A 26,675-nucleotide genomic window follows, 5' to 3' on the forward strand; every position below is an offset into this window, starting at 1 on the left:
GTAGATGGAGTGCCAGTAACCCCACTATATGTGCAAGGTTACTGAAGAGGTAACCCTGCGCACACCCGAAGATTACGGAGGGTGAGTATGGAAAAAAAAACAACCTCCCCCAAGGTGTTACTTATAGACCTTAATGGACATATTCCCTTGTGGGGGGGGGGGGGGGGTTCTGTAATAGGAGAATGAACCCTATCTGGGGACAATAGGTGCTGCATATTTCCCCTTTTTTTCCCCTATACTGGGACCAGTTTTGCAGGGGAGCTGCTTCCTATCCCTAAATACCTTCTATTTTACCGGTTGGGGATAGAGCACCACGCTGCGCCTTTTTTTTGCACCCTCCTGCCACTCGTCGCCTCAGCGCATGTGGCTGGGTCTTCTACACTAGCCCCCAGCCTGCATTAGCGCTTGGCTGCAGTATTATCCATTAACGTCACGCCCCCTCTCATTCACGTGACCCCGGCGGCTCTATTGGCGGAAGGTCTTCCCATGGAGGTGTAATCAGAAGCAGGACGGACACTCCAGCACGGGCTTTCTGAGTGACGGTCTTATCTTCCCCACATCGTTTCCTCCGCAAGTTTCTGTGTTCTGGCGCCATTTCATTAGTGCTACTGATGGGAGCTGCTGCGGGAGTCTTGCATACCATCATCTCATTATCTCCACGTTTTCTGTAAAGTGGTAGACCGCACCAGGGGTCTGGTCGGCCAGCCTTAGGGCTGATTATCTGCTTTTTCCTAGGGGTCACGTATTTTGTAGGTGCAACGTTCCCCAGGGGTCATTTTTCCTATTTTCACACACTGTTTGTTGTATTTTTTTTGGGTTGTCTGTTTCCCTGCTCCCTTGTGACATTTCCTCATCTCTGTAGGCTTCCACCAGGCATCCGCAAGGGCAGCCCTGGTTACGTACTTTTAATTGTTGCCTTAGGTGACATGGTTGAGTTTTTGGAATGCCTGCCTTCCTAGATAGCGGCTGAGCTCAATTCCCCTCTTTCCTCCCCCATGGAAACTACACTGTCTACCTCTTGTGATAGATCCCATAAGAGTCAGAGGTACCAGAGACAAGTCCCACTCCTATTCAGGTTCCCTCCGAGGGTCCCATGTTAGTCATCACTGGAGAAAACTGCTTCCAAATAGGATCAGGTCATCCTCTGATTCAGATTTAGAACTAGAGCAGGATTCACAATTGGCAGCCATCATGCTGGTGCTGATATGTGCCATCAGAGACACCTTTCATGTAAAGGGCTACCCCATTTCAACTTCTCAGGAAAAGTTTTCCCAGAACAAGTTTTCCTTCCTGACCACAGGTTCTGCTCTGTGCCTAGCCTGCGCCTCCGCCTGGGTGAGTAAGACCGTAAACGGCTGCACCGCAGTATCTTGGAAAGAGCGCCACAGCAGGATATGGCTGATTTAGGCAATTCAAGCTTCTACGTTCCTCTTCGAGGGTTCCCTTGGGTCAGCCTGCTAGAATGCCCGTGAATCTCCTAATCTGATTGCTATCCAGTGTTCTATTTGACTAAAATCTGGGGTGGCCAATCAAGCTTCCAAAAAAGCCCTTGTCTGTCTTCCCTTTGCAGACTCTTTAGCAAACGTCTGGATGAGATTATTTCTGAAGCTATGGACGGTAAGAGTTCTCTTCTGCTTGAGAACCGCCTCCACAGTCTTCCCTCTGCTCTCTGAGGTTTTGGTCCTTTCCTAACTCCTTCACCCGAAGGTCATTTTCTTCCCAGAGACAAGAGGACTGGTCGCCCTGCCGAGCCCTGACGCTCTTTCTTCAAGCCCAGACCTGCCTGGAAACCACTCTCATAGGCCTAAAAAAAAACTCCTTTTCCAAGACCTATTCATTCTGAAGGATTTTTTTTCCCACTCGTGTCGGCTGTCCAAGAAGGGGGACGACTGCTATCCTTTCGGGAGACATGGCTGGAAGCATGGGTTCGAGAGGTGGTGTCGACAGGTTTCAAGATAGTGTTCTTTCTGTCGAGTCCACCTTGTGCACTGGATTGATCTTCTGCTTTTTCCCGGCTGTTTGCTCCCTACTCCTGCAAAAGGTCATCGTCCTCAGACGGAACGTTATCACTCTAATCTCTTCCGTTCCCCAAAACGACAGGTGACTCCATTAACTCTGGATATGAAGAAACTGAATTGCTTTGTTCTCGTTCTGATGTGTCACATGAAATTCGTGTGGTGGGTGATTGCATCGTTGGAACAAGGAGAGCTCCTCTAATCCGTAGCCACGCATACCTCCACACTCCCATCGCAAGGTCCCGCCGTCTCTTTCATCTTTTCGTCATTTCCATACTCAGAGCTCTCTATTACCTACCAGTGTTATGTACAGATGGCAGGCAGTGGGGAGGGCACAGTAGGAATTGATGTTGGGAAAGGGGGCGTTTTGGCAACTTCTCCAGTATAGCCCAGTAATCGTTCTTTTCCCCCAATGAAGGCCCCAGATCTTGTATCTTGTTCCTCCTATTAAACCTTGCCAGAGGCAGGGCTTCATGAGAGGATGCTAAAAGCACAATGCATTGCAATACATTAGATCGGTACAATACAATACCTAGAGGGACTAAAAAAAATGTGTTAACTTTTTTAGTAAAAGAGGAGAGAAAAAATATTAAAAGTTACAAAAAAAACATTTTTCCCCTGAAGTAATGTAAAAAGTAAATAAAGTTATCATAATTGGAATCACCATGACCATAAAAGTCAGAACTATTACAATATAAAATTATTTAACCGGCAGGGTGAGCGCCATAAATAAATAGCTCCAGAATTGCTGTTTTCTGGTCATCTTACCAACCAAATAAAATGGAATAAAAAGTAATCAAAAAGTCTTATGTAACCCAAAATGATACCAGAAAAATGACGGCTCGCCCCGTAAAGATCAAGCCTTCACACCGCTCCATCACCCGAAAAATAAAAAAGTTAAGGGTCTCAAAATATGGCAACACAAAACCAATAATTTTTTTTTTATAAATTCGTTTTGAAAGAAAGGAAAATTTTTTTTTTTTATTTTTTTTTAAAAAACAAAACACGTTATCTATTTGGTATCGCCGTATTCACCGCTCGGAGAATGTCAACGCAACCCAAAAAACTATGGCGGAATTGTAGTTTTTTTTTTTTTTTTCTAGTCCATCCCACAAAAGCTTACCAGTACATTAAATGGTGGCATTAAAAACTACAACTTGTAACCCATTGTCCTGGCCCTTTCACTCCTTTATTTGACAATCCAGACTTCACACCAGCGGTGGGGGTTGAGGAATTTCTTTCTTGGAGGAAACAGGACAATGTTAGACTCACAGACACTCATGAGCTTCCCACTTTACTGTCCCTGAGGGAATCTTGTCCTCACAAAAGACTATCTTGGATGGAGTATCTACAGCTTAGGGCATACATTTCCTCTTTCTCAGAGTGTGAGGCTCCCGCTTTGGACAAAACAGCATTGGAAACCTTCCTATTGATACCCTCTCTGCCGACTAAACTTTTATCAACACTACATGCTTCTCTACGAGCCTGCCCCGAGCTTTCGCAACTTAGATACGTACAGGCGTGGGATCGTGAATTGGGGTTTCGTATACAGGACGAGGATTGGCAAACATTTTTTTTGCTCACCCATAAATTGCCATCAGCCTGTTACGCCCAGGAAAATAATTTTAAGATTCTCGCCCGTTGGTATCGATACCCGGTCTTGCTACATAGAGCCTTCCCCTCCGTGTCTGACCAATGTTGGCGCTGCCTTTCCGCTTTGGGAACCATGTTGCACATATGGTGGGAATGTCCCATCTTGTATCCATTTTGGACTAACATATTTGAACTGTATAATGCGCTGTTTGACTCTCAAACTCCTATTGAACCTGCCATTGGACTATTGTCCCTTTTGCCAGGCAATGTCACAGTTCTGAAAAAAGGTATTTTCAGACATTTTCTCACTGCAGCTCGGTGTGTGATCCCTAGACACTGGAAATCTACGGGATGCCCTTCTCTTCGTGAATGGGTAACCGAATTGAATCACATCATGAGAATGGAGGGCATCTTGGCAGGAGACAATGGCAAACGAGACAGATTCATGACTACATGGAGGAGCTGGATTCTGTTTGCGGAGAGTGAGGCCCTTCCACGCTGGCTGGAAGAACACACCTACATTTCTTTTGTCAGTCCTACGTCTTGGGTAGCGGCCACCCCTCTCCACTCTCCACCTTTTACCTGCTCTGCTTTCCTTCCTTTCTTTCGCGACCCCCCCCCCTTTTTTTCATATTTTCTTACATTTATTTATTTCTATTATTATTATTTTTTTTATTTGCTTCCCATTTGATGATTCATATGCTAATGTACACTTCTTGATGCTGACATTATATATACTCTTTCTGTATTGCATTTGCATTGTATTCAAATGTTTTATATGAAGTGGTTCAGTTGAACTGCCACCCGTTTATGTGCAATAACGGTTATATGTTTGTACTGAAAAATTTAATAAACTTTGATAAAGAAAAAAAAAAACTACGACTTGTAAGAGCCCTAATACGGCTGTGTCGTCAGAAACATAAAAAAGTTATGGCTTTTGGAATGCGGGGAGGGAAGAAACTAATGAAAATGGCTGTGGCAACACGGGGATAAGGACTCCTGGTCTACAGAGCACATTGGAAAATTGAATTTGATGGAAAGGAGTGGCAGCAATAATGGCTCTCGTATCTTAAATGAATGTAGCACGTCCTGTTTAGTAATCATTAAAATTTGCCCGACGTTTACCCTTTTAAAAGTGGATTTTCAGTCCTCTGATCTGCGGTTACACTTTACTGGACTCCCTGCCCTGGCTCTGCTCTTCTGCCCAGCATTGTAGTGTGGAAAGAGTCGGCACATGCTGGTGAAGGAGCGCTCCATAGATGAGGCAGTGCTGAAGTTTAATATTCGACTTGAGTATAGTCACTGGAGGAGCATACTGCGTCCCCCTATGGCAAATTGAGAGAAAAGGGTTATTCAAAGTTCTGGTGACATCCGTCATTCTAGCTGCCAGTATCCTTTTCACAGTAATGAAATGAGGGAGCCGTATATAGCTATTCAGCTCCTTCCATTATGAAAACGGACTCTACCAGTGTAAGGTTGCTTTATTATTTACTAGCTGGCAAAAACAACCAAGGATACAAAGTACCTGTCATCCAGTACCCCTAATCTAGCCCTGACTTTCAAGTTCGGACACATGTAGGACCTGAGGGTTTGGACAATTAGGGGTCCCAGGTCTCTGCTCAGTTAGGACAGTAGTGAGGTCTATTTGCTTTTCTGTCTCCTGAAGATTTAGGATACTGGTAATGGGGCACTTGTACCGCCTCATGTGGAGGTTGGGCCTATAGCAGCGTCCGGAATAACACACAAAAAGTTGTCGTTTGAAGTGCTTGGGATATGGAGCCAACATTGATGTGATCCTTTTATTCTTCTGTTTCAGGAAGATCTTCACAAAGTGTACCAAGAAGTGGAAACCTGTAAGCGTCATAAGAAGCACTATGAGGAGAAGCTCCGGGAGCATCTAAGTGGAATTAAGAAACGCAAAGACGAACTGCATGCCAAAGAAAAAGACCTGGAGGTAAAGCGGCAACCTGTGGTTGAGACATTCCCTATTACTATTGTGGTGGTGTTTTGTATATTATTATTTAAACATATTTGCCTTTTTTCCCCAATTTTTTTTATTCATTACCTTCAGAAAAAGTAAATAGATGATAGGTGACCGTGCATAGTATGGGGGCAGCCCTGGGGTCCTAGAATATCATCTGATTAAGAAAAGGCCTAAAAGTAGCAATTTACCTTGAAAATGTATACTTCTGGCCATTTAACGCCACCCTTGCCGCTTTTGTGTCAAAAAAAAAAAAAGAGGCAGGGCCAATTCTTTGATAATTTACTGGTGGAAATTATAGCGGAAATCTAGACCAGCTCCTAACTTACGTAGATTTCACTATGTGGGGCGTAGCAAGGTGGAGGCCCATGGGAAGAGAAAAAAACGGATGGCGCACGGGCAGTCGAAAGGTGCATCACATTTATTAACAGGCGTTCGCCTCTTTATAAACGTGTCGCGTCCTACTCCAAAGAATTGTTTATTAAGATTGGCCTATAAAACGCTGGTCATAATAAATCTGCCCCTGTATGTTCCCCGTGTTTGTGCCAGTTTCCTCCCACACTCCAAACACATTCTGATTGGTTTCATAGGATATTGTTTGTCAATTGTGCGATAGAGAATTAGATTGTGAGCTCTGCTGGGGATAGGGACTGATGCAAGTGATTAGTGTCTGTGTACATTGCAGCAGTATACATTGGCGCTATAAAAGTGAGAACTACGCAATTTTTGCAGTGGTCGCTGCTGGACTCCTCACGGTCTCACACCATAGTAATCCTTTTATTGATGGGGATTGTCTCATGCAGGCGTCCAATTTTATAATCGAAGCCGGCACAGCAAACAGCTGATCCATCGGCCCGGCCTCTCTTACCCCCAGCGATCAAAAGTGATCACCAGGGGAAGCTGCATCTGGACACTGCAGAGTAAGTGGAGCATTACATGACATCCATTCATATGAACGGCCAACCATGTAATACACGTACGGGCTGACTCCTCCTATAGCGTGGCTCTCCGTTCTGTCTCATTGATGGGGTTCCTGAGCGAGGATCTGCCCTCCATGTCGTCAATATGCCCTAATATGGACAGTGGTTGACTTGATAAGACAAACCCTTTAAACCTAATCCCTGGAGTCGCACAATATTTCCATGGACTTCAAGGCCTTCTAAATAGAGGAACAGAGAATCATTCAACAGGCCAAAAGAATGTTTTTTTTGCAATTTGTCACTACAAGCCATTTAGCTGATGGATTCCGCTTTGAAGGCTGCTATACTAGGACGCTGCATTATATACAGTACCCGAACATAAACTGTGCACTATTTCTTCTCATGTTAATTACATTGCAGACCGGGGGGAGTTTGGAATTGCGGCCGGACAACCACAGAAGTAAAGTGAGCTGGTATCTCCAAACCAGAGGCTCTGAACGGCATTCCTTTAAAGGGGTATTCCCATCATAGACATTTATGGCGTTTACGTGGGATATTTATTAACTCCCTGCCTGGAAGCGGCAGCAGGTGGGACTGGAGACTCCCATTCTAAACATATGTCCTGTGGATATGCTATACATGATGTCTATGATGGGGTTAACCCTAGTTAAAATGTTTCCTTATTGAAATTATAAATAAATAGAATAATTTTTTATTTATTTTTTTCAAACTATGCAGCAAAAAATCTCTAAAGCAGAGCAGATTTTTCCTGAGAGGATTGAAGTTTCCCGTACAGCTAGGAGCTTGGATACTGAAATTAACCACCTTCGAGCAAAGATCGACACAGAACATCATCTTCATGGAAATAGAGAAGAAATCATAAGGTAGGTTCATTGTGATAGAACATCAGTTACATCTGGTTAACGACAGGCCTGTAGTGACAGCAGACTGAGGTGGCGCACTTCTCTTCCTCACGCCTCCTCATGGTTGTCACATGTACGTCAGTATTTTGGGTAAAAAATTGGTACTAGTCCATAATTTGGCGCATCGTTTTTTCAAATCTGTTTTACATATCGCAGAGCAGGATTAAAAAATGGCGCACGTCTTTCCCAAATATGATCTGCTTCCTCTGTCTCACGCGCATTACGTCTCTTTTCGGCCAGATTTTGCATTACGATTACAGCCAATCAACGTTATTCCTTGTATACTGAAAAGTTATCCAATATACTTTGCATATGAATTCCTCACGGTTTTCGAGATCTCTGCTTGCTGTAATTTAATAGGAACCTTCATTGCTTCCTTCCATGACCTTTATCATCCGTTCTGACTTTCTCTCTCGTGACAATTTGTACCTTTTTTTTTTTTCAAAGGGAGTATCATGCTGCTAAGGAGAACTATCGCGATATGGAAGGCAAAGTCAAAAACCTGAAAGTGTTTGTCAAACTGTTAGATGATATCATGACCCAACGATACAAGACATATCAGCAGTTTCGCAGGTGGGTCTATTCAGTCATGTCGTGTGTTTCCTACTAAATATTTCATGACAGACTTCATCATAGAAGATTGTGAAACCTCTTGTCCACTATTGTCCTGCAAGACCTTATTGCTCCATAATGTATCCCAGATAAGAAAGCCAGGAACGTTCAGGTAAATACGCAGTTAAAATAGCCTCCTGTTCACCAGCCGCAGGTCTTCCCTCTTCAATGCGCTCCTTTAGTGTGTACGAGAGGAGAACGTTCACATCGCCCATTACGTTTCCTTTCTGCATATTTAATCTGTGTTGTCGAATCTGTATTAGAGTTTTTGCTTTGTGGTTTTCTCCTTTTTTACAATCCTTGAACATGGACCCAGAAAATGAAGTGATCTGTAATAAAGCGGCACAATTCTATCCTCGCCGTGACGGCCTCGTGACTTCTGTATTCAGTATAATATTGTCTCTCTTTTCGGATGACATTTCGTTCAGTCATGGTACGATCTTCATTTAATTGATGTGGCTGATCTAGTCTCCGCAGAAAAAGATTATTACTTAAAGGGGTTGTCCAGGTCGGCTGTTTTCTATATTGATGACGTCTCCACAGGACAGGTCATCAGTATATGATCAGTGGGGGTACCTGGACCCCGCACCGATCAGCTGTTCTGGCTACTTTAAGGTGCCGGAAGCTATGCAGGGTCGGTACACACTACGTTCCATACACTGTATAGCGTACACCGCTGCACCGTACACCGATCATATTCTGATAACTTATCCCGTGGAGAAGTCATCTGTATAAAAAGCAGCCCCGAACCTGGACAACCCCTTTAACCTTGGATTTATCGATGGGCTTATTGGACTTTTCTCCACTTATGTTTGCAAAGTGAATAGAATGGTTTTTAATTTTAGGTTAAAAGTGTATTCTGGTTTCAGCAAAAGTTTATGTATAATGGAAAGTTAGGCAATTTATTTTGAATATAGATTGTGTTTAATGTCCTCAGTTTTCAAGATCTCTGCTTGCTGACAGTAATTTGGAACATTCAGCTTGTTACAATAGAGAGCTCTGAGAGCTGTACGGTAACCCGTGGAGCACTGGTGTGAGCGTCACATAACCAGGGTAACATTCCCATTCAATGGTTGTAAGCCGAGAGAAACGTATTTTATTATACAACGAATACGTTTTATTTGCTGAAACCTTTAAAACCTCTTTAAAATTGTCCCAGAGCTAGGAGACAAATATCCTGGCTGCTTTTTCCTCCTACTTAACCCCTTAGGCCTCATGCACACGGCCGTGCTCGTAATCACGGACCGCGATTGCTGCCACGGCTGGCCGCGGGCAGCATCCCCCATTTTCGGCCCATTCTCCCATACAAAGTATGGGAGTACGGCCCGTAAAAAGCAAAAGATAGGACATGTCCTATCTTTTGCGGTACACTTCTACGGCATGGTCACCAATCCGTAGCGATACGTACAGGTGTCCGCGGCCAATATAACTGAGTGTGTCCGTAATTGCGCATTCCAAAGCGTTATTACCTTTTTTCTATTTCTGTCTACATAGCCGTATGAGGACTTGTTTTCGATGAGACACATTTGTGTTTTTTAATGGCGCCATTTTTGGGTGCATATAATATATTGATTAACTTTTCTTAACCTTTTTTGGGGAGTGAATTGAAAAAAAACAGCTGTTCCAGCATTGTTTTTCGCATTTTAAATTTATGCCGTAAATATCATGTTACCATTATTCTACAGGGCGGTCGAATTACGGCAATGCCAAACATGTAGAGGTTTTTTTATGTTTTACTACTTTTGCACAATAATAATACTTTTAAACAAAAACAATTTTGTTTTTGGATCACTGCATTCCAAAAGCCATAAGGTTTTTATTTTTCTCATGTGGGCCTAGTTTTTGTGGGACAAGTTGTAGTTTTTATTGGTAGTATTTTGGGGTGCATGGGATTTATTTGAATAACTTTTTTATATTTTTTTTTGCGGGGGGGGGGCGGTGGAAAAAAAAATAGGCATATAACCAAGGCAGACCTGGGAACCTTGGTTTGCCATGGCAGCTGGGGTCTAACTGCCGGTGATTCCATTTGTGGGACACCGATGGGTAACCGAGGAAGCCCTCTGCCGAAGCACTTAAATACTGTGGTAACTATTGACTGCAGTATTTAAGGGGTTAAACAGCCGGTATTGGAGGTTTCTTGCATCGGTAGCAGCGGGAGCCCGGCTGTCAGTCACGACCAGGCTCCCACGTGATCATTCAGGCACAGATTTGTTGCCTGTACATGCTTGTCACAATGCGGGAAGGTGAACCTTCCCATGACGTGAATGTATGTAATAATGCGGGAAGGGGTTATAAAGGGGGAATACACAAAATATAAATACATGTGCATTTTCTAGTTGCTATTGACAAGAAGGCAGAGAGGTTGTTCTGTATTGGTCTCCCCGGTCGGAGCGCCTTACGTTGCCTTACGTTTCTATGTGAGAAGCTCTGCTCTGAAATTCTTATACAAGGACACGGCTGCAGAGACCCCGAACCCCCTCCTCTTTAGCCCCTAGAAGTGGTCGAATAAAAACATTTCAATTGTGCATTGTGAGATCTTGAACTGTTCACACAATTGAGCAGTTATTCTAGATTTACATAAAATCTCTATACAAATTATTAAATCCGGATACAAAGCGTGAGCTGGTTCATATATCCGACCTTTAGGACCCTCACTGATTTAGAAAAAGAAAGGACTGAGGTCTCTTTGGCTTCAGCCCTGCCCAACCGCATACCGGGCCACCCGCTGTGCAGGGAATGGCAACGCCGCTCCACTTAGGTGACCAGGACTGTGTAATTCCCTGCACGGTGGTTGTCTGGGAGCGTCGCTGTGCAGGGAAATGCTGTAAAGGAGCCGCAGTGCGATACTAGGTACTGAGTATCAGTAGTACGCCCGCCGATCAGAAAGTGTTGGCATATCCTGACAATATGCCATCACTCCCTGTAGTGGGGAACCCCTTCTACCCCTCCGTGACATCTGCCGTACATGTGACCTCTGCTTCGCAGGACATTATATGGTTAACGGTACCATTAAAAAAAATACAACTCATCCCATAAAAAGAAAGCACTTCTACGTCATTGTCGACGGAAAAATAAAAACTTTATGGCTCTTGGAATGTGACGATGAAAAAACAAAACATTTCTGAGCCCTTAAGGGGGTTAATATTATTGGGTTCTACATGTTTCTACATAAGTGGAAGCTCCGTGATAAGAAAGTAAATCTCTGCAGTACGTGGAGTTTTTCTGTTTTCATGGGTTTTCTCTCCGTTCTCCAGTTTCGTCCTCCGCTACAAATACTGAAGGTTTTATTCGGTTCCTATAAAGTTTTATAAGATAAGGAATCTAGATTTTAAGTCCCACCTTCTATCAGGACTGATCTATAGAATTTGCTGCTGTTATGTAACCAATCAATAAATACGGAAGGTGAAATCCTTCGGCTGCGTTGTATCTTATGTCTGTGCTGTCAAAGTATCACGCGGCTCCATCAAACATCCGTTGACCTTACGGTTCATAAACTTACATAACCATGATCCTAGTTTTCTCAGACGTTCATTGAGCTGAATGTAAGCTGCGGTCCTCAGTGGTGACCTTGGCTCTATCATTGGAAGTCCTCATTCTCTCTCTCCTCATTCCTTTGTAGGTACCTTACTTTACGGTGCAAGTTTTACTTTGATTCCTTGCTGTCTCAGAGAGCTTATTCTGGAAAAATCTCATTTGACCACAAGAATGAAACCCTATCAATAACTGTAAGTCATTCATAAATATATATATATAATCTTAATTTAAAATGTGCTTAGGTAAAGGATTGATATGAGATTTGTCACTTTCTATCATAGGTACAGCCCGGGGAAGGAAACAAGGCAGCACTGTCTGATATGAGGTCTCTTTCCGGAGGAGAACGATCTTTCTCTACTGTGTGTTTTGTGCTTTCTCTCTGGTCAATTGCAGAATCTCCCTTCAGATGTCTGGATGAGTTTGATGTCTACATGGTATTGTTAATTTCACGTTTTTATTTATATAGCCTTAGGGTCTAAGGCCCTATTCACACGACAGGGATTCCTGGCCGCGTGACGGCCGTCACATGGTCGCAGTAGGAGCAATAGACTCCAAATGGGACTGTTCACGCGACTGATGTTTTGACGGCCGGTCAAAAAAATGGAACATGCCCTATTTTCGGCCGTTCTCCCGGCCGCATGGCTCCCATAGGAGTCTATTGGGCTATGTAAAGCACGGCTGTCACTCGGATGTGATCCGAGTGGACAGTCGTGCTTTCTGCTGATCGCTCTCCTCCTCAGTGCGAAGTGCATGTGAGAAGGAGGAGATTTTTTTTGCTCCCTGTAGGAGCGGAATCCCTAATCCCCTGCCACAGCTTCGGCCGAAGCTTTGGCCGGGGATTCCTCTCCAGGAGGAGTCCCTGACGTCACTGTCCATATATGGACAGGAACGTGAAGGGGAATCCTCGGCCACAGCGCGCGACACTATGGTGATTCTGCTCCAGGTGAAGTCCCTGACTTCACTGAGCATATATGGACAGTGACGTCAGCGACTGCCTCTGAGCGGAATCCCCGGTCACAGCCGTCCCTGACACAGCTGTGGCCGGTGATTCTGCTCCAGGAGAAGTCACTGTCTATACAATGGACAGTGAAGTCTGACTTCTCCTGGAATTGAATCACCGCCCGACGGGCCGCTATGGCCGGGAATTCAAGGGGGACCCCTCCAGGAGAAGTCCATGAAATCACTGTCCATATATGGACAGTAAAGTCGGGGACATCTCCTGGAGCGGTCCCCAACAGTGGCGCTATTTACAGGGAGGGGGGTGCCATCTACGGGGCGGGGCTGGCGTCTACGGGGGTGCTATGTGGTACCTACAGGGTTTTGAGGTACCTACAGGGGGACTGTGTGGCACTACCTGCAGGGGGGCTGTGTGGCACTACCTGCAGGGGGGCTGTGTGGCACTATCTACAAAGGGCAGTGTGTGGCATTATCTACAGGGGGCTTTGTGGTATTGTCTACAGAGGGCAGTGTGTGGAATTATCTATAAGCGGCAGTGTGTGGAATTATCTATAGGCCGGTGGATGAGGTGTTCGCCTAATTCCAGGCATGATGGATCTTTTGCAGATTTTTAGAGCGAAATCCAACAAATTAGGGTATGTGCACACGATATCGACCATTACGTCTGAAATTACGGAGCTGTTTTCAGGAGAAAACAGCTCCGTCATTTCAGACGTAATTCTCCTACTCGCATTTTGCGAGGCGTCATTGACGGCCGTAATTTAGAGCTGTTCTTCATTGAATTCAATGAAAAACGGCTCAAATTACATCCAAAGAAGTGTCGTGCACTTCTTTGACACGGCAGCCATTTTACTCGTCGTCGTTTGACAGCTGTCAAACGACGACGCGTAAATGACAGGTCGTCGGCACAGTACGTCGGCAAACCCATTCAAATGAATGGGCAGATGTTTGCCGACCTTTTGGAGCCTTATTTTCAGGCGTAAATCGAGGCATAATACGCCTCGTTTACGCCTGAAAATAGGTCGTGTGAACCCAGCCTTAACAGTACAATACAAGTGAATGGGTTTATTCAAACCCCATTAACACATAGAATAAAAACAAAAGTCTCTGCAGCAACGTTAGCACGTAGCACATCATCCGTAGATATAAATGTTTTGGAATAGTTGCTCCTCATCAGTACAGAGTAGGTTTCTGGTTGGTTGTGTGAGATGTTAGGGTATGTTCACACGCAGTGTTTTCAGGCGTATTTCGCTGAGAAAACGCCTCTAAATATGCCTTGAAAAACACTAGTGAAGCGCCAACAAACAGCCTCCCATTGTAATCAATGGGAAAAACAGGGTTTTGTTTAGACTGTTTTCTTAAAGGGAATGTGTTGCCAGCAAAACATGTTGTTTTTTTTTAAATTAAACATTTAGTGTGTGGGTGATTAAACATTGTTCAAATTTTTTTTATTTTTTTCACGAGTCAGAAAATATTATAAATTAGATTCTAATTTATAATATTTCCCATCGCTGGTCACTAGATAGAGCTATTCCCAAAATTGCAGTATTGCAAAATTGGGAAAAAAATCCCTCGCTCTAGTGAGCTCTCAGAATCCCCCCCTCCTTTATCCTGGCTAGTGCCGGGAGAAACGAGGGGATTGAACGGTCTAACCTCCTACACTGTGTGTCGCCATTTTTTGAGCTAACACACAGTGTAGTAGGTTTACATACAGTAGTAAACACACACAAACACGAACATACATAGAAATCTCTTACCTGCTCCTGCCGCCGCGGCTCCCTCCGGCCCGTCCGCTGCCGCTGGTCCAAGTGCACAAGTCCGGAAGCCGCGACCGGAAGTAGTAATCTTACTGTCCGGCCGCGACTTCCGGTCCACAGGAAAATGGCGCCGGACGGCGCGCATTTCAAACTGGACTGTGTGGGAGCGGCGCATGCGCCGTTCCCACACAGACGGCGTACACAGAAGTGGATGGGACGGGACCCGTTCGCAGTCCCTATGGGACTGTAGCTGCCGTATTCCATGTCTGTATGTGTCGTTAATCGACACATACAGAAATGGAAAAAAAAATGGCAGCCCCCATAGGGAAGAAAAAGTGGAAAAATAAGAAAAAGTAAAACACACAAATAAATATAAACGTTTTTAATAAAGCACTAACATCTTTAACATATTTAAAAAAAAAATGTGATGACACTGTTCCTTTAAGTCGCTGTGTTATAAAACAGCACGTAAATGGAAGAAGCGTGTCACTTTCTGAGCTGTTTTTCATAGGGTTAATTGAAAAACTGCTCCAAAAATGTCTAAAAGCCTCAAAAAAGTCTTCTGCTTCAAAAACCACTGAAAAGCGGAGGTTGGTTTCCCTTGAGCACAGCTCTGTAATTTTCAGCCACTTTTAATTGTGCAATACCTTTCATGATTACTGGCTCTCCGAAGGTAGTGATTCTCCTTGCAGAGATCCAGCTGGTTGAGTCCTTAGGGCAATGCTTCCTGGGAAGAAGTATGCAAAATAGCTGTCTCTCTAGTGCCACCTATAGGTGACTACCCTGTAAGGCAATGACTGACCCTTTATAATTGACATTGTACCCCACATGTTCACCTATGCATCACTAATAAAAATATAACACATAATAGGGGCACAGTTAGGCTTTTATATTGCTCATTATGTAACGCGCTCCTGACTCCTTCCTCTTCTCTGCCTTGTAGGATATGGTGAACAGGAGAATATCAATGGATATGATGTTAACAATGGCTGATTCTCAGAGGTTTCGCCAGTTTATTTTGTTGACCCCACAAAACATGAGGTAAAAAAAAAAATCATTCATCATTGTAATTGTGCCTGTGGAGTGTGAAAGCGGTTTTCCCGTCTTAGACATTTTCTGTCATAACCACAGGATTTACAATAAATATCTGACAGATGGGGGTCCTAGCCATGGGACCCTCTGACCACACCCTTTTTCACCTGGTGCTGCTGCCGCTGGGCCTAGTGAAGAACGGGCCGCGTGTGCGCTATGCTCTCTCGTCTGGATTCCTATGGATATGCCATAAATGTCTTAAGTTGGGAATACCCCTTTAACTAACATCATTAATATGGTAATGTGATCGGTGGAGGTCGCACCCCCTATCACTGCTGGATCTGACATAGCAACGTTCATACTCATGCGGCTGTTTCTGATTCAAGCCAATGGGGCTGAGCTGCAGTACCGGACGATGCAGCATTGACGTATATGTTGCTACTGCAGTAAAGTGGCTGCAACGCTCCCGGGGTTGGAATCTCCACCAATCACACATTAATAGCCTGTCCTAAGGATAGACCATCAATGTAACATCCTGAAGACCCCTTTTAAATCGAACCTGTCATCGGTTTTGACTACTCTAAACCAATATAACCGCTATATAGGGACTAGAGAGATATTTCAGAACATTTCCATGTATAACATCAGTAACAAAGCGTATTAAGAAAAATACGTTTTAACAACTTCTGTATGGAAACGACTAAAAAAACAAAATAAACACTTCGAGAGTAATTTATATTCATCGCGGGAGTTGGTAGAACTTTTTTTTTTTTCTACAGCGGCTGTACATGGACATGTTGTGAAATGTCTCTCCACCCCAAACTGCTATATAGCGGCTAATCAAAAACTGATCCGATCCCCGTTGTATGTTTTTGTATTTGTCCATGAACTTATTTGCGTCCTCTGTTCCTTTGGCAGCTCGCTTCCCCCCAGTAATATTATTCGAATTCTCCGAATGCAAGATCCTGATCGAGGACAAACCACTCTGCCCTTTCAGCCTGTAGACCAAGAGGAGGAAGAAGACAGCTGAGATGTCCTCCTAGGATATACGCCATTGAATGTTCAGGTTTAGCAGCCCATTATGTTGCTGCTTGACTGGCTAAGATGTGTTATTCTGGTGTATAGACATTTGAAAAAAAAATCCACAACAAAACACTTATGAGAAATATATAGGATAATTATATTATTTTTGTAAATGTGCAATAGTTTTATATATTTACTATCCTATTTTGTTACATATCTGGGTCATGCCCAACTGGTTGTGTTCTTAAAGCGTTAAAAATCCGAAAGAAATGTGAATTGTTAACTATTTTTATAGTAAAGTTGTTTTATTTAAAACTTTTTTTTCATGAAAATCTTATCGGAAGGATCGTTTATTGGTTGAGGTAGTCTCGTCTTTAAAAGGTAGTGGGTTCTTTAGAACGCCAATGCATCTTTACTACGACTTGGTGCCTTTTTCAATGTAGTTGCGATTAAAGACTCAACAAATCAAGTTAGAAACGCATCGGTTTAGACCTAAATGTCTGAGTGGACTCCCGAAGCGCTCCTCCGATTATAAACCTTTTCTCACTATATTCTCTCTCTCAGGGCTTATTCAGACGGCTGTAGATCTCGTCCATGTGACGGACGCATGGATTTCAATGGGGCTGTTCACACGGCCCTTGTTCTAACGGGCCGTGTGAAGGGCTCGTGAAAAAATAGGACTCAAGTCTATGAGGGATCTGTGAAAACGGGTGCGACTCAGTTTTTCACGTCCGAGATTACACCGGTCTATTTGAATAAAGCCGTAGAGGGAGCACGCTGACTTTATAGAAAGGAGCTGTTGGTTTAGTAGCTGGAATGAAGCTACGATCTATGTAATATATCCATGGGGAAGATTACTGACGACTCTCCTGTAGTAACCGTAAGTTTCACGTGGGATACATTAGATCGTAGCTGCGTTCCAACTAACCGTTCCTTTCTATGAAGACCGCGTGCTCTCTCACTGTGAAGACTCCATCGTAGCTCAGCCGCTAGAAGAACTAAACCCTCATCAGTTCCCTTCGTATACGTCACTGCCATTATGGTGCAGATTTTTTACATCTATTGTGTACCAGTAAAAGAAGAGATCTCTCCACATGGGAATAAGTAAGGCCCCATGCACACAATCGTTGTTTCATGTCCGTGTGATATCTGTCGTTCAACAGACCCATTCATTTCTAATGGGCCCGTGCACTCGACCGTGGTTGCCACTGATCCGTGTGCAGGTCGTCAGACAAAGCCGCTAAACAGGTCTTATTCCCGTTTGCGGCTCAGATTCGCCTGCTCAAGTCACACCTAAAGAAAGAACATACGGGATGGATGCGGAGGACACACGGATGACCTGTGGACCGCAAAATACGGATTACGAATCTGTTAGGGAACGCAAAATACAAACGGTCATATGCATGTCGCCTAAGAAACACAATGTGGGCATTGATGAGATAGTTTTTTCCTGGGGATACTGTGGCACATGTTTTATTGCCTGTATAGTTGGAGGTGCGCTATAATGTTCAGTCAGTTAGTCTTTAGTTGTCATCTGTCCACTAAGCCAAGTATTGTACTGATCATGAATGACAGCTGGTAATGGCCGACCAGAACCTGTCCGTGATGTATAATAGCACGGCGTCCAGTCTAGTCGTAAGAAACCGTGACCAATACCTGCCCTGATGTCCAGATAACGGCGGTCCCGGGTCACCACAATTCTGTCCTGCCCAAATCAATGGACAGGTGAGGCAAAAGTGCTGACAAGAATATTCATCTCCTTTCCCATGGACTTCTTTTGTATGTTCTCAGTGATATGGGTGAATCACATTGGATAAGTCTCCTGGTGAAAACGAAACCCAGAAAACTTGAAACAAGTTCACGACCAGGTTATTGAAAATACCAGTTGGGCGGGTGTACAATGGCATGGAGATGTTCTGTGCCGCTACTCGACCATGAACGACCATTTCATGAGGCTCCTGGTGCCGGTTCTTGTGCTGATACAACAGAAGATAAGTGAATTTTACGTGCCACGCTCCGCAGCACTTGGCGGCCTCGCTCTGATTTTGCGCGGTTCGTGGCTGAGCTCTTGTTACTCTCAGATTCACTTATAGGTGACCCGGGCAGATCTAGCAGACGAGGAATTTTATGAATGGACTTGTGACAAAGTTGGCATCCTATGGCAGTGCCACGTGTAAAGCCACTGAGCTCTTTGGTACGACCTATACTTATACCAGTGTTTGTCTATGGAGATTGCAAACCAGTACATAAAATAAAACACCTGCACCCATTAATTAGGAGGGGTGTCCACATACTTTTGGACATATAATGTACCTGTGGGTACTGAAAATCCATTTCATTTTCTGGTGTTTTAACCATGAATTGGAATTGATCTCCGCAAGAACGAAAATTTTTTCATTTAAGGAATTGGTCACTTTTTCTTTACTTTCCCAAAGGTGCCGGAAGGCGCACACAAAGTCCTTGGTCACATGCCCCTCCATCATCGGCCATCTTGGCATCAGAGCGCCATACAGTCTGTGATAAAGATTGGACTAAACAAAGGGCATCACTGTAGATCTTAGTACATTATATCAGTAAGTGACTTTCTGTGCTGTTTCCAGCACATTTTGGAAAATAAAGTGGCTAACCTCATTTAACCCCTTTCCGCCCTGCACTGTATTAGTATTTCGTGGCTCACAGTTACATCTACAGTGTTGTGAAGGCTCAGGAGCGGAGGCGGTGCCATCACTTGCGGGTGTTGGCTGTAAGATATAGCCATCACCATACCTCCCAACTTTCAAGTATCGCAAAGAGGGACAACCAATGTGGCGCGCGTATTGCGCCACAGAAGTTTTTTTGCTTTTAAGCCAAGCCTCTAATATCCACCCATACACACCTGGTTTAGCCCACACAGTATCATGCTCCTATAGTGGCTCCGACAGTATAATGCCCTCTAGCTGCCACCATACAGTATAATGCACCCATACAGTATAAAGCCAACACAGATGCCCCCACTGCAGTATAATGCCCACAGAGATGCCCCATGCAATGTAATGCCAAAACAAATTCCCCCATACAGCATAATGCCCGCACAGATGCCCCCACAGCTGCTCCATCCAGTATAATGCCACTTGTAGATTCCGCCATACAGTATAATGCCCCCACAGCGGCACCATACAGTATAATGCCCGCTTAGCTGCGCTCCATACAGTATAATACCGCCTTAGTTGCCCCATACAATATAATACCCCCTTAACTGCCCCTGGTGCCAGTGCCCATATAGATAGCGCCACAGTTCCCCTGAGGATTTGTGCGCCCCCCCCCCCCCCCCGCCTGTAGATAGCACTACCCCCTGCAGCCATTGGGACTCCCTTTGGGGGTGGAATCCCCAGCCAGGGCATCGGTCACGCTGCTGCCAGGAATTCCGCTCCAGGAGAAGCACCTGACATCCCTGTCCATATATGGTCAGTCCGGGACTGTCCCGCTGAATCCGAGATGGTTGGGAGGTATGGCCAACACTCTGCTCCAACTCGGCTGCTTAACCTTAGGTTGCATTGACCGCTTCATCTAAGTTATTAGAAGGAATAATGGAACTCGCTCTTTCACCCCATCGGCGAACGTGGGGTGCTGATTGGTTATTGGCAGTAGGGAGCCGGTCGGTTTTTCACGGACACATATAATACATTGCAATACTCCCACAATTAAAAAAAAACATACAGACCGGGAATGTAGATTGCGAGCACCACTGGTGGTGGCGAGTGATGACAATCCCTGTACAGCGCTGTAAAATATGTTAGTGCTAAATAAGCAGCATAAATAAATACATTTTAACCACTATGTGAAACATGTTCTTCATCTTTCCACAAGATGGCAGCGTCTTCAACAGCAGAAAATCGTATATTCATGCCTTTCACAATGGGCAAATGAAAGTTCTTGTCCCCTTTCAGGATCCTTCTCTGCATATGTAACCCTTAGGCTACGTTCACACGCTTAACAAAAAATATCTGAAAATACGGAGCTGTTTTCAAGGGAAAACTGCTCCTGATTTTCAGACGTTTTTTTAGCAACTCACATTTTTCACAGCTGTTTTTGGAACTGTTTTTTTTTATAGTCACTGTAACTGCTCCAAAATTGTCCCAGGAAGTGACATGCACTTCTTTTTCGCGGGTGTCTTTTTACGTGCCGTTTTTGTAAAACGAGGCGTAAAAAAAACGCCTTGTCGGAACAGAACGCCATATTTCACATTGAAATCATTGGGCAGATGTTTGTAGGCGAAAAACAGCTGAAATCACTACATGTGCACATAGCCTTATAGAAGAGCCTGAGTTCTTGCTGCAGTGTATTTAACGTGTTAGAGTCAAGTTAAAGATGGCTACATCTGTGTATGGCGTTTAACTTCTGTCGTTCTGCTTTGTATTCAGCACTGGTAGTCCCGGAAATGAAGTGCTCTGTAGTAAAGTGCAATGTCCGCTTCTATGTGGCACAGTTCTGTCCTCACTGACGGCCTCCTGACACTGCTGCATCTGTATTCCGTATACTATTGTTTTCCTTTTCGGATGACATTTAATTCAGTCATGGTACGATCTTCATTTAATAGATGCGGCTTATCTATTCTCCGCAGAGAGGATCATTACTTAACCTTGGATTCATCTCGAGGCCTCTTGGACTTTTGTCCTTGTGCTCAAACAATGAAAACGTTGGAGAATAAAGGGGTTTCTCGGTTTCAGCAAATTTTATATTATCTTTTGTAGAATTAAAAGTTATACAAGTTTCCAATATAATTTCTGTGTTAATTCTGCACAGTTTTTAAGAACTCTGCTTGCTGTTATTAAGTAGGAACATTCATTGTTCACTTCCAGGGGATAAAATTCTGCCCATGGTCATGTGATGGACACACAGGTGCACAGCTCGTTACAGTTACAATATCAGAGCTGGTTTTTTCGAACGATCCCAGCACCTGTGTGTCCATCACGTGACTATGTAACGATCCCAGCACCTGTGTGTCCATCACGTGACTATGTAACGATCCCAGCACCTGTGTGTCCATCACGTGACTATGTAACGATTCCAGCACGTGTGTCCATCACGTGACTATGTAACGATTCCAGCACCTGTGTCCATCACGTGACTATGTAACGATCCCAGCACCTGTGTGTCCATCACGTGACTATGTAACGATTCCAGCACGTGTGTCCATCACGTGACTATGTAACGATCCCAGCACCTGTGTGTCCATCACGTGACTATGTAACGATTCCAGCACCTGTGTGTCCATCACGTGACTATGTAACGATCCCAGCACCTGTGTGACCATGGACAGAATTTTGTCCACTGGAAGTAAACAATCCTACTTAATAACAGCAAGCAGAGATCTTGAAAACCGTATGGAATTAATACAGACAATATATTGGAAAATTGTATCAAACGCTTCTAAAAATGGTGGTGTTATTAAAATGTAACGTGAGTGTTTTAAGGCATTTTTTTTAGTGGCGTTTTCAGCAGCGTCTTTCATTTGCTTTGTACGTGTTTTTCTTCCATGGGAAAAATGCCCGAAAAAACGCCATACCCAGAGCTTGCTGCTTGAAACAGAAAAAACAAAAAAAAAGCCACTTACCAGAAAATTGCCTCAAAAACACCACAAACCAGAACGCAGTTGTGTGTAGTGCATTTTCAATTTGACTATAGACGTTAATGCAACATCTGGCCGCACTAAAAAATGCATTCGAAAAAAACTCAGCAAAAAAATTACAAACATTAAGAAAAATGGCGTGCGTAAATCCAGCCTGTAGAACACGTCACGTTGACCATTTGCAGATGAGCGGAGTAGACTGATATAGTGGAGTTTATCCAACAAAACTTTATAAGTTGTATTTTATTAATTTAATTCCCTGCTTATTCTGGCGTTAGGAGTCCAGTGGGCGGTCCTACTCAGTGATTGACAGCCTTCCCTGTATGAGTGTGCATGGAGTCCAGGCAGACACAAAATGTCTAGTTGGCAATAAACATTTATTCCTTTCCTCATAGTGGCTCTGACCACTGCGGGTGTCCCACTGCCTGTATTTGCCCAGGACAGCGCTAATCGCAGATGCGCCTCAGTGGGTCCTCGTGGACACCGCCCGCTACCACACACAGTACTCAGACAGGAGATGTGATCCCCGATGCCTGCGTTGCACCTCTGTCCCGTATAACTACACAACATTTGCCACATCCGTGGTGCACTGCTACCTTTCGCAGTGTTACAGGTTTACTTTGGATGTGACTAAGTTGCGCAACTGTATGTATGGTGCAAGCAAGTTCACAGTCCACACGGTTTGATATAGTCTGGGGTTTTCATCTACAAGTGCCGGAGCCGCTGGTATCACCCGCTGTATTTTTCCACTTAAAGAGGCTCTGTCACCAGATTTTGCAACCCCTATCTGCTATTGCAGCAGATAGGCGCTGCAATGTAGATTACAGTAACGTTTTTATTTTTAAAAAACGAGCATTTTTGGCCAAGTTATGACCATTTTCGTATTTATGCAAATGAGGCTTGCAAAAGTCCAAGTGGGCGTGTTGAAAAGTAAAAGTCCAACTGGGCGTGTATTATGTGTGTACATCGGGGCGTGTTTACTGCTTTTACTAGCTGGGCGTTCTGATGAGAAGTATCATCCACTTCTCTTCAGAACGCCCAGCTTCTGGCAGTGCAGCACTGTGACGTCACTCACAGGTCCTGCATCGTGTCGGCACCAGAGGCTACAGTTGATTCTGCAGCAGCATCAGCGTTTGCAGGTAAGTAGCTACATCGACTTACCTGCAAACGCTGATGCTGCTGCAGAATCATCTGTAGCCTCTGGTGCCGATGTGTCCTCGCTCGTCTGACACGATGCAGGACCTGTGAGTGACGACACAGCGTGATCTCTGGAGAACACGGCTGTGTCTGCACTGCCAGAAGCTGGGCGTTGTGAAGAGAAGTGGATGACACTTCTATACACAACGCCCAGCTAGTAAAAGTAGTAAAAACGCCCCGATGTACGCACATAATACACGCCCACTTGTACTTTTACTTTTCAACACGCCCAGTTGTACTTTTGCAAGCCTCATTTGCATAAATACGAAAATGGTCATAACTTGGCCAAAAATGCTCGTTTTTTAAAAATAAAAACGTTACTGTAATCTACATTGCAGCGCCGATCTGCTGCAATAGCAGATAGGGGTTGCAAAATCTGGTGACAGAGCCTCTTTAAATTCCAGGGATTTGGTTAAATGTTGTAACCGGACAGAAACCACAAGTTGTCAGCAACTTCCCCTACACCTACCAGTGAGCGCGCTCATCTCACTCTTCCCATGATCTCTCTAATTTATGGCCTAATGCACACGACTTTAGTGGTTTCGCGGGCCACAAAACCACAGATCCATTGCGGTCCATTTGTCTGCAGAAAACTTTCGTTGTGCATCCGTGTGTCATCAGGATTCACAGATCCGCAACAAAAAAAGAAAATGATGTCACCGGTTTGTGAAGCTGCATATGTGTGCTATGACCTGTCCTGAGTTTTTGCGGCCTCCACGCAGATCCGTTAACATAACAGTCGTGTTCTTAGGGCCATAGAAATGAATGGGTCCATGTGCTATCTGCAGGATTGCGGATAGCACACAGGCGAAATATTACGGTCATGTGCATGAGGCCTATCACTGCTGCTGGTGATGTAGAAACACCCTACTATACATCACCCACCTCTTCCACCTGATGTCGTGAGCCCGGTGCTCACTGGCTCAGTAAAGTCAGAACCCCCCTCTACCTACTCTCAGCAAGCCGCTGTGCAAGAGCTACCGCCAGGAGTTAGCGCACGTCCCGCTGGCATGGCGACCTGGCAGTACACCCGACATTTCTCCCAACTGCTATCCTGGCTTCACACCCTGCGTGTCAGCGCTACTCACACAGAAGAGGGGGACAAGAACAAGAGAACGTAGACTGAAAAAGAAAGACGGGGAGATGCCAGATGCACACAAGAAGGGCCACAAACACACACCGGGACCATGGGAGCATTCACCCCCCATACAGGCAGTCCTTATCAGTGGTTGACATCTACGCCAAGAATCAGCAGGGAATTTCATTACTAATTTTACGATATACTGAATATTTTCTCACAAAACTTTCAATCTTCTCAGCTGCTCCTGCTCTATAACCTAATGCCTGCAGATCACACTGCATGTTGAATGTGACCGGTTCCTTTTTAAGTATACCTAAAGGGAAAAAGTGGCAGAAATTTGCAGCCGTGCTGAAAACTAGTTTTTCAGGGTGTATCCCCTCCCTAGTTCCACCCCTGATTATTCTGGCCACTATTTACAAAATCAAGGCGCACACGTAGTCACCGCATTTGCCATTGCGGCCCGCCACCAGCTTGTCATGTGTTTTACCCCGCTACACCCACCAGAGGTTGGCGCTGAACAGGAAGTTACAGGACCCAGCGCTGCGCCCGGAGCCCAAGTGGACTTTATTCAAAGGGGAGGGGGATTGCTGTGTGACAGTATATACAAGGCGAGGGGTATTGCTGTGTGACAGTATATACAAGCGGAGGGGGATTGCTGTGTGGCGCTATCTACAGGGGTCTGTGTGGCGCTATCTTAAAGAGGCTCTGTCACCAGATTTTGCAGCCCCGATCTGCTATTGCAGCAGATCGGCGCTGCAATGTAGATTATAGTAACGTTTTTATTTTAAAAAAACCAGCATTTTTGGCCAAGTTATGACCATTTTTGTATTTATGCAAATGAGGCTTGCAAAAGTCCAAGTGGGCGTGTTTAAAGTAAAAGTCCAACTGGGCGTGTATTATGTGCGTACATCGGGGCGTTTTTAATACTTTTACTAGCTGGGCGTTCTGACGAGAAGTATCATCCACTTCTCTTCAGAACGCCCAGCTTCTGGCAGTGCAGATCTGTGACGTCACTCACAGGTCCTGCATCGTGTCGGCCACATCGGCACCAGAGGCTACAGTTGATTCTGCAGCAGCTTCGGTGTTTGCAGGTAAGTAGCTACATCGACTTACCTGCAAACGCTGATGCTGCGGCAGAATCAACTGTAGCCTCTGGTGCCGATGTGGCCGACACGATGCAGGACCTGTGAGTGACGTCACAGATCTGCACTGCCAGAAGCTGGGCGTTCTGAAGAGAAGAGGATGATACTTCTCGTCAGAACGCCCAGCTAGTAAAAGTAGTAAACACGCCCCGATGTACGCACATAATACACGCCCACTTGGACTTTTACTTTAAACACGCCCACTTGGACTTTTGCAAGCCTCATTTGCATAAATACAAAAATGGTCATAACTTGGCCAAAAATGCTCGTTTTTTAAAAATAAAAACGTTACTGTAATCTACATTGCAGCGCCGATCTGCTGCAATACGAGATAGGGGTTGCAAAATTTGGTGACAGAGCCTCTTTAAGGACAGTGGTGTAATGAGGGATTCTTTCATTGATGCCTATAATTGGTGTTTATAACTGTCTATTTTACTGCTGGACTTGTAATATAGTATTTAAAAAAGCAATTAAAACCAATTTTAAATATATTTTCGTATTCTCTTATTTAGTCGCTATATTAGCGTTTACTGGGGGTATTACTTTTGGTCATCAGATCGCCCACCATTGATGGAGACTCGCCCTGCTCCCTAACTGCCCCGCTCAGGAGCTGCCAAGACTTAGAGGGAACATTGCCCATAGCCATATACACGGTGTTCCAAATTATTTTGCACATTGGATTTAAGTGTCATAAACATTTAATTATTAGTTTCTCAATTAAACTCATGGATGTATTGTGTCTTAGGGCTCTTTGGATCATTGTAATCAATCTCAGACACCTGTGATAATTAGTTTGCCAGGTGTGCCCAATCAAAGGAAAACTACTTAAGAAGGACGTTCCAAATTATTAAGCAGGCCACAGGTTTCAAGCAATATGGGAAAGAAAAAGGATCTCTCTGCTGCCGAAAAGCGTGAAATAGTGCAATACCTTGGACAAGGTATGAAAACATTGGATATTTCAAGAAAACTTAAGCGTGATCATCGTACTGTGAAAAGATTTGTGGCTGATTCAGAGCACAGACGGGTTCGTTCAGATAAAGGCATAATGAGGAAGGTTTCTGCCAAACAAATTAATAGCATTAGGAGAGCAGCTGCTAAAATGCCATTGCAAATCAGCAAACAGGTATTAGAAGCCGCTGGTGTATCTGAAGTCCCGCGAACCACAAGGTGTAGGATCCTCCAGAGGTTTGCAAGTGTGCATAAAGCTATTATTCGGCCACCCCTAAACAATGCTCACAAGCAGAAACGGTTGCAGTGGGCTCAGAAATACATGAAGACTAATTTTCAAACCGTGTTGTTT

General features: G+C 44.4%; 1 protein-coding gene across 2 annotated transcripts in view; it reads left to right on the forward strand.

Moving 5' to 3' along the window:
• The window catches only part of SMC6 (structural maintenance of chromosomes 6), a 72,748-nt gene extending 55,859 nt beyond the window's left edge, over nucleotides 1-16,889 (forward strand). For both annotated transcript variants that reach the window (XM_075861068.1, XM_075861069.1), the window contains exons 21-27: nucleotides 5,425-5,562; nucleotides 7,248-7,393; nucleotides 7,880-8,005; nucleotides 11,664-11,769; nucleotides 11,860-12,012; nucleotides 15,236-15,333; nucleotides 16,243-16,889. In XM_075861068.1, coding sequence (XP_075717183.1) covers nucleotides 5,425-5,562; nucleotides 7,248-7,393; nucleotides 7,880-8,005; nucleotides 11,664-11,769; nucleotides 11,860-12,012; nucleotides 15,236-15,333; nucleotides 16,243-16,354 — 879 coding nt within the window. In that variant the 3' untranslated portion in view covers nucleotides 16,355-16,889. The remainder of the gene's footprint in view (nucleotides 1-5,424; nucleotides 5,563-7,247; nucleotides 7,394-7,879; nucleotides 8,006-11,663; nucleotides 11,770-11,859; nucleotides 12,013-15,235; nucleotides 15,334-16,242) is intronic.
• Nucleotides 16,890-26,675: the final 9,786 nt, after the last annotated feature.

This window comes from Rhinoderma darwinii, chromosome 4, assembly GCF_050947455.1.
Source record: "Rhinoderma darwinii isolate aRhiDar2 chromosome 4, aRhiDar2.hap1, whole genome shotgun sequence".
Taxonomy (NCBI): domain Eukaryota; kingdom Metazoa; phylum Chordata; class Amphibia; order Anura; family Rhinodermatidae; genus Rhinoderma; species Rhinoderma darwinii.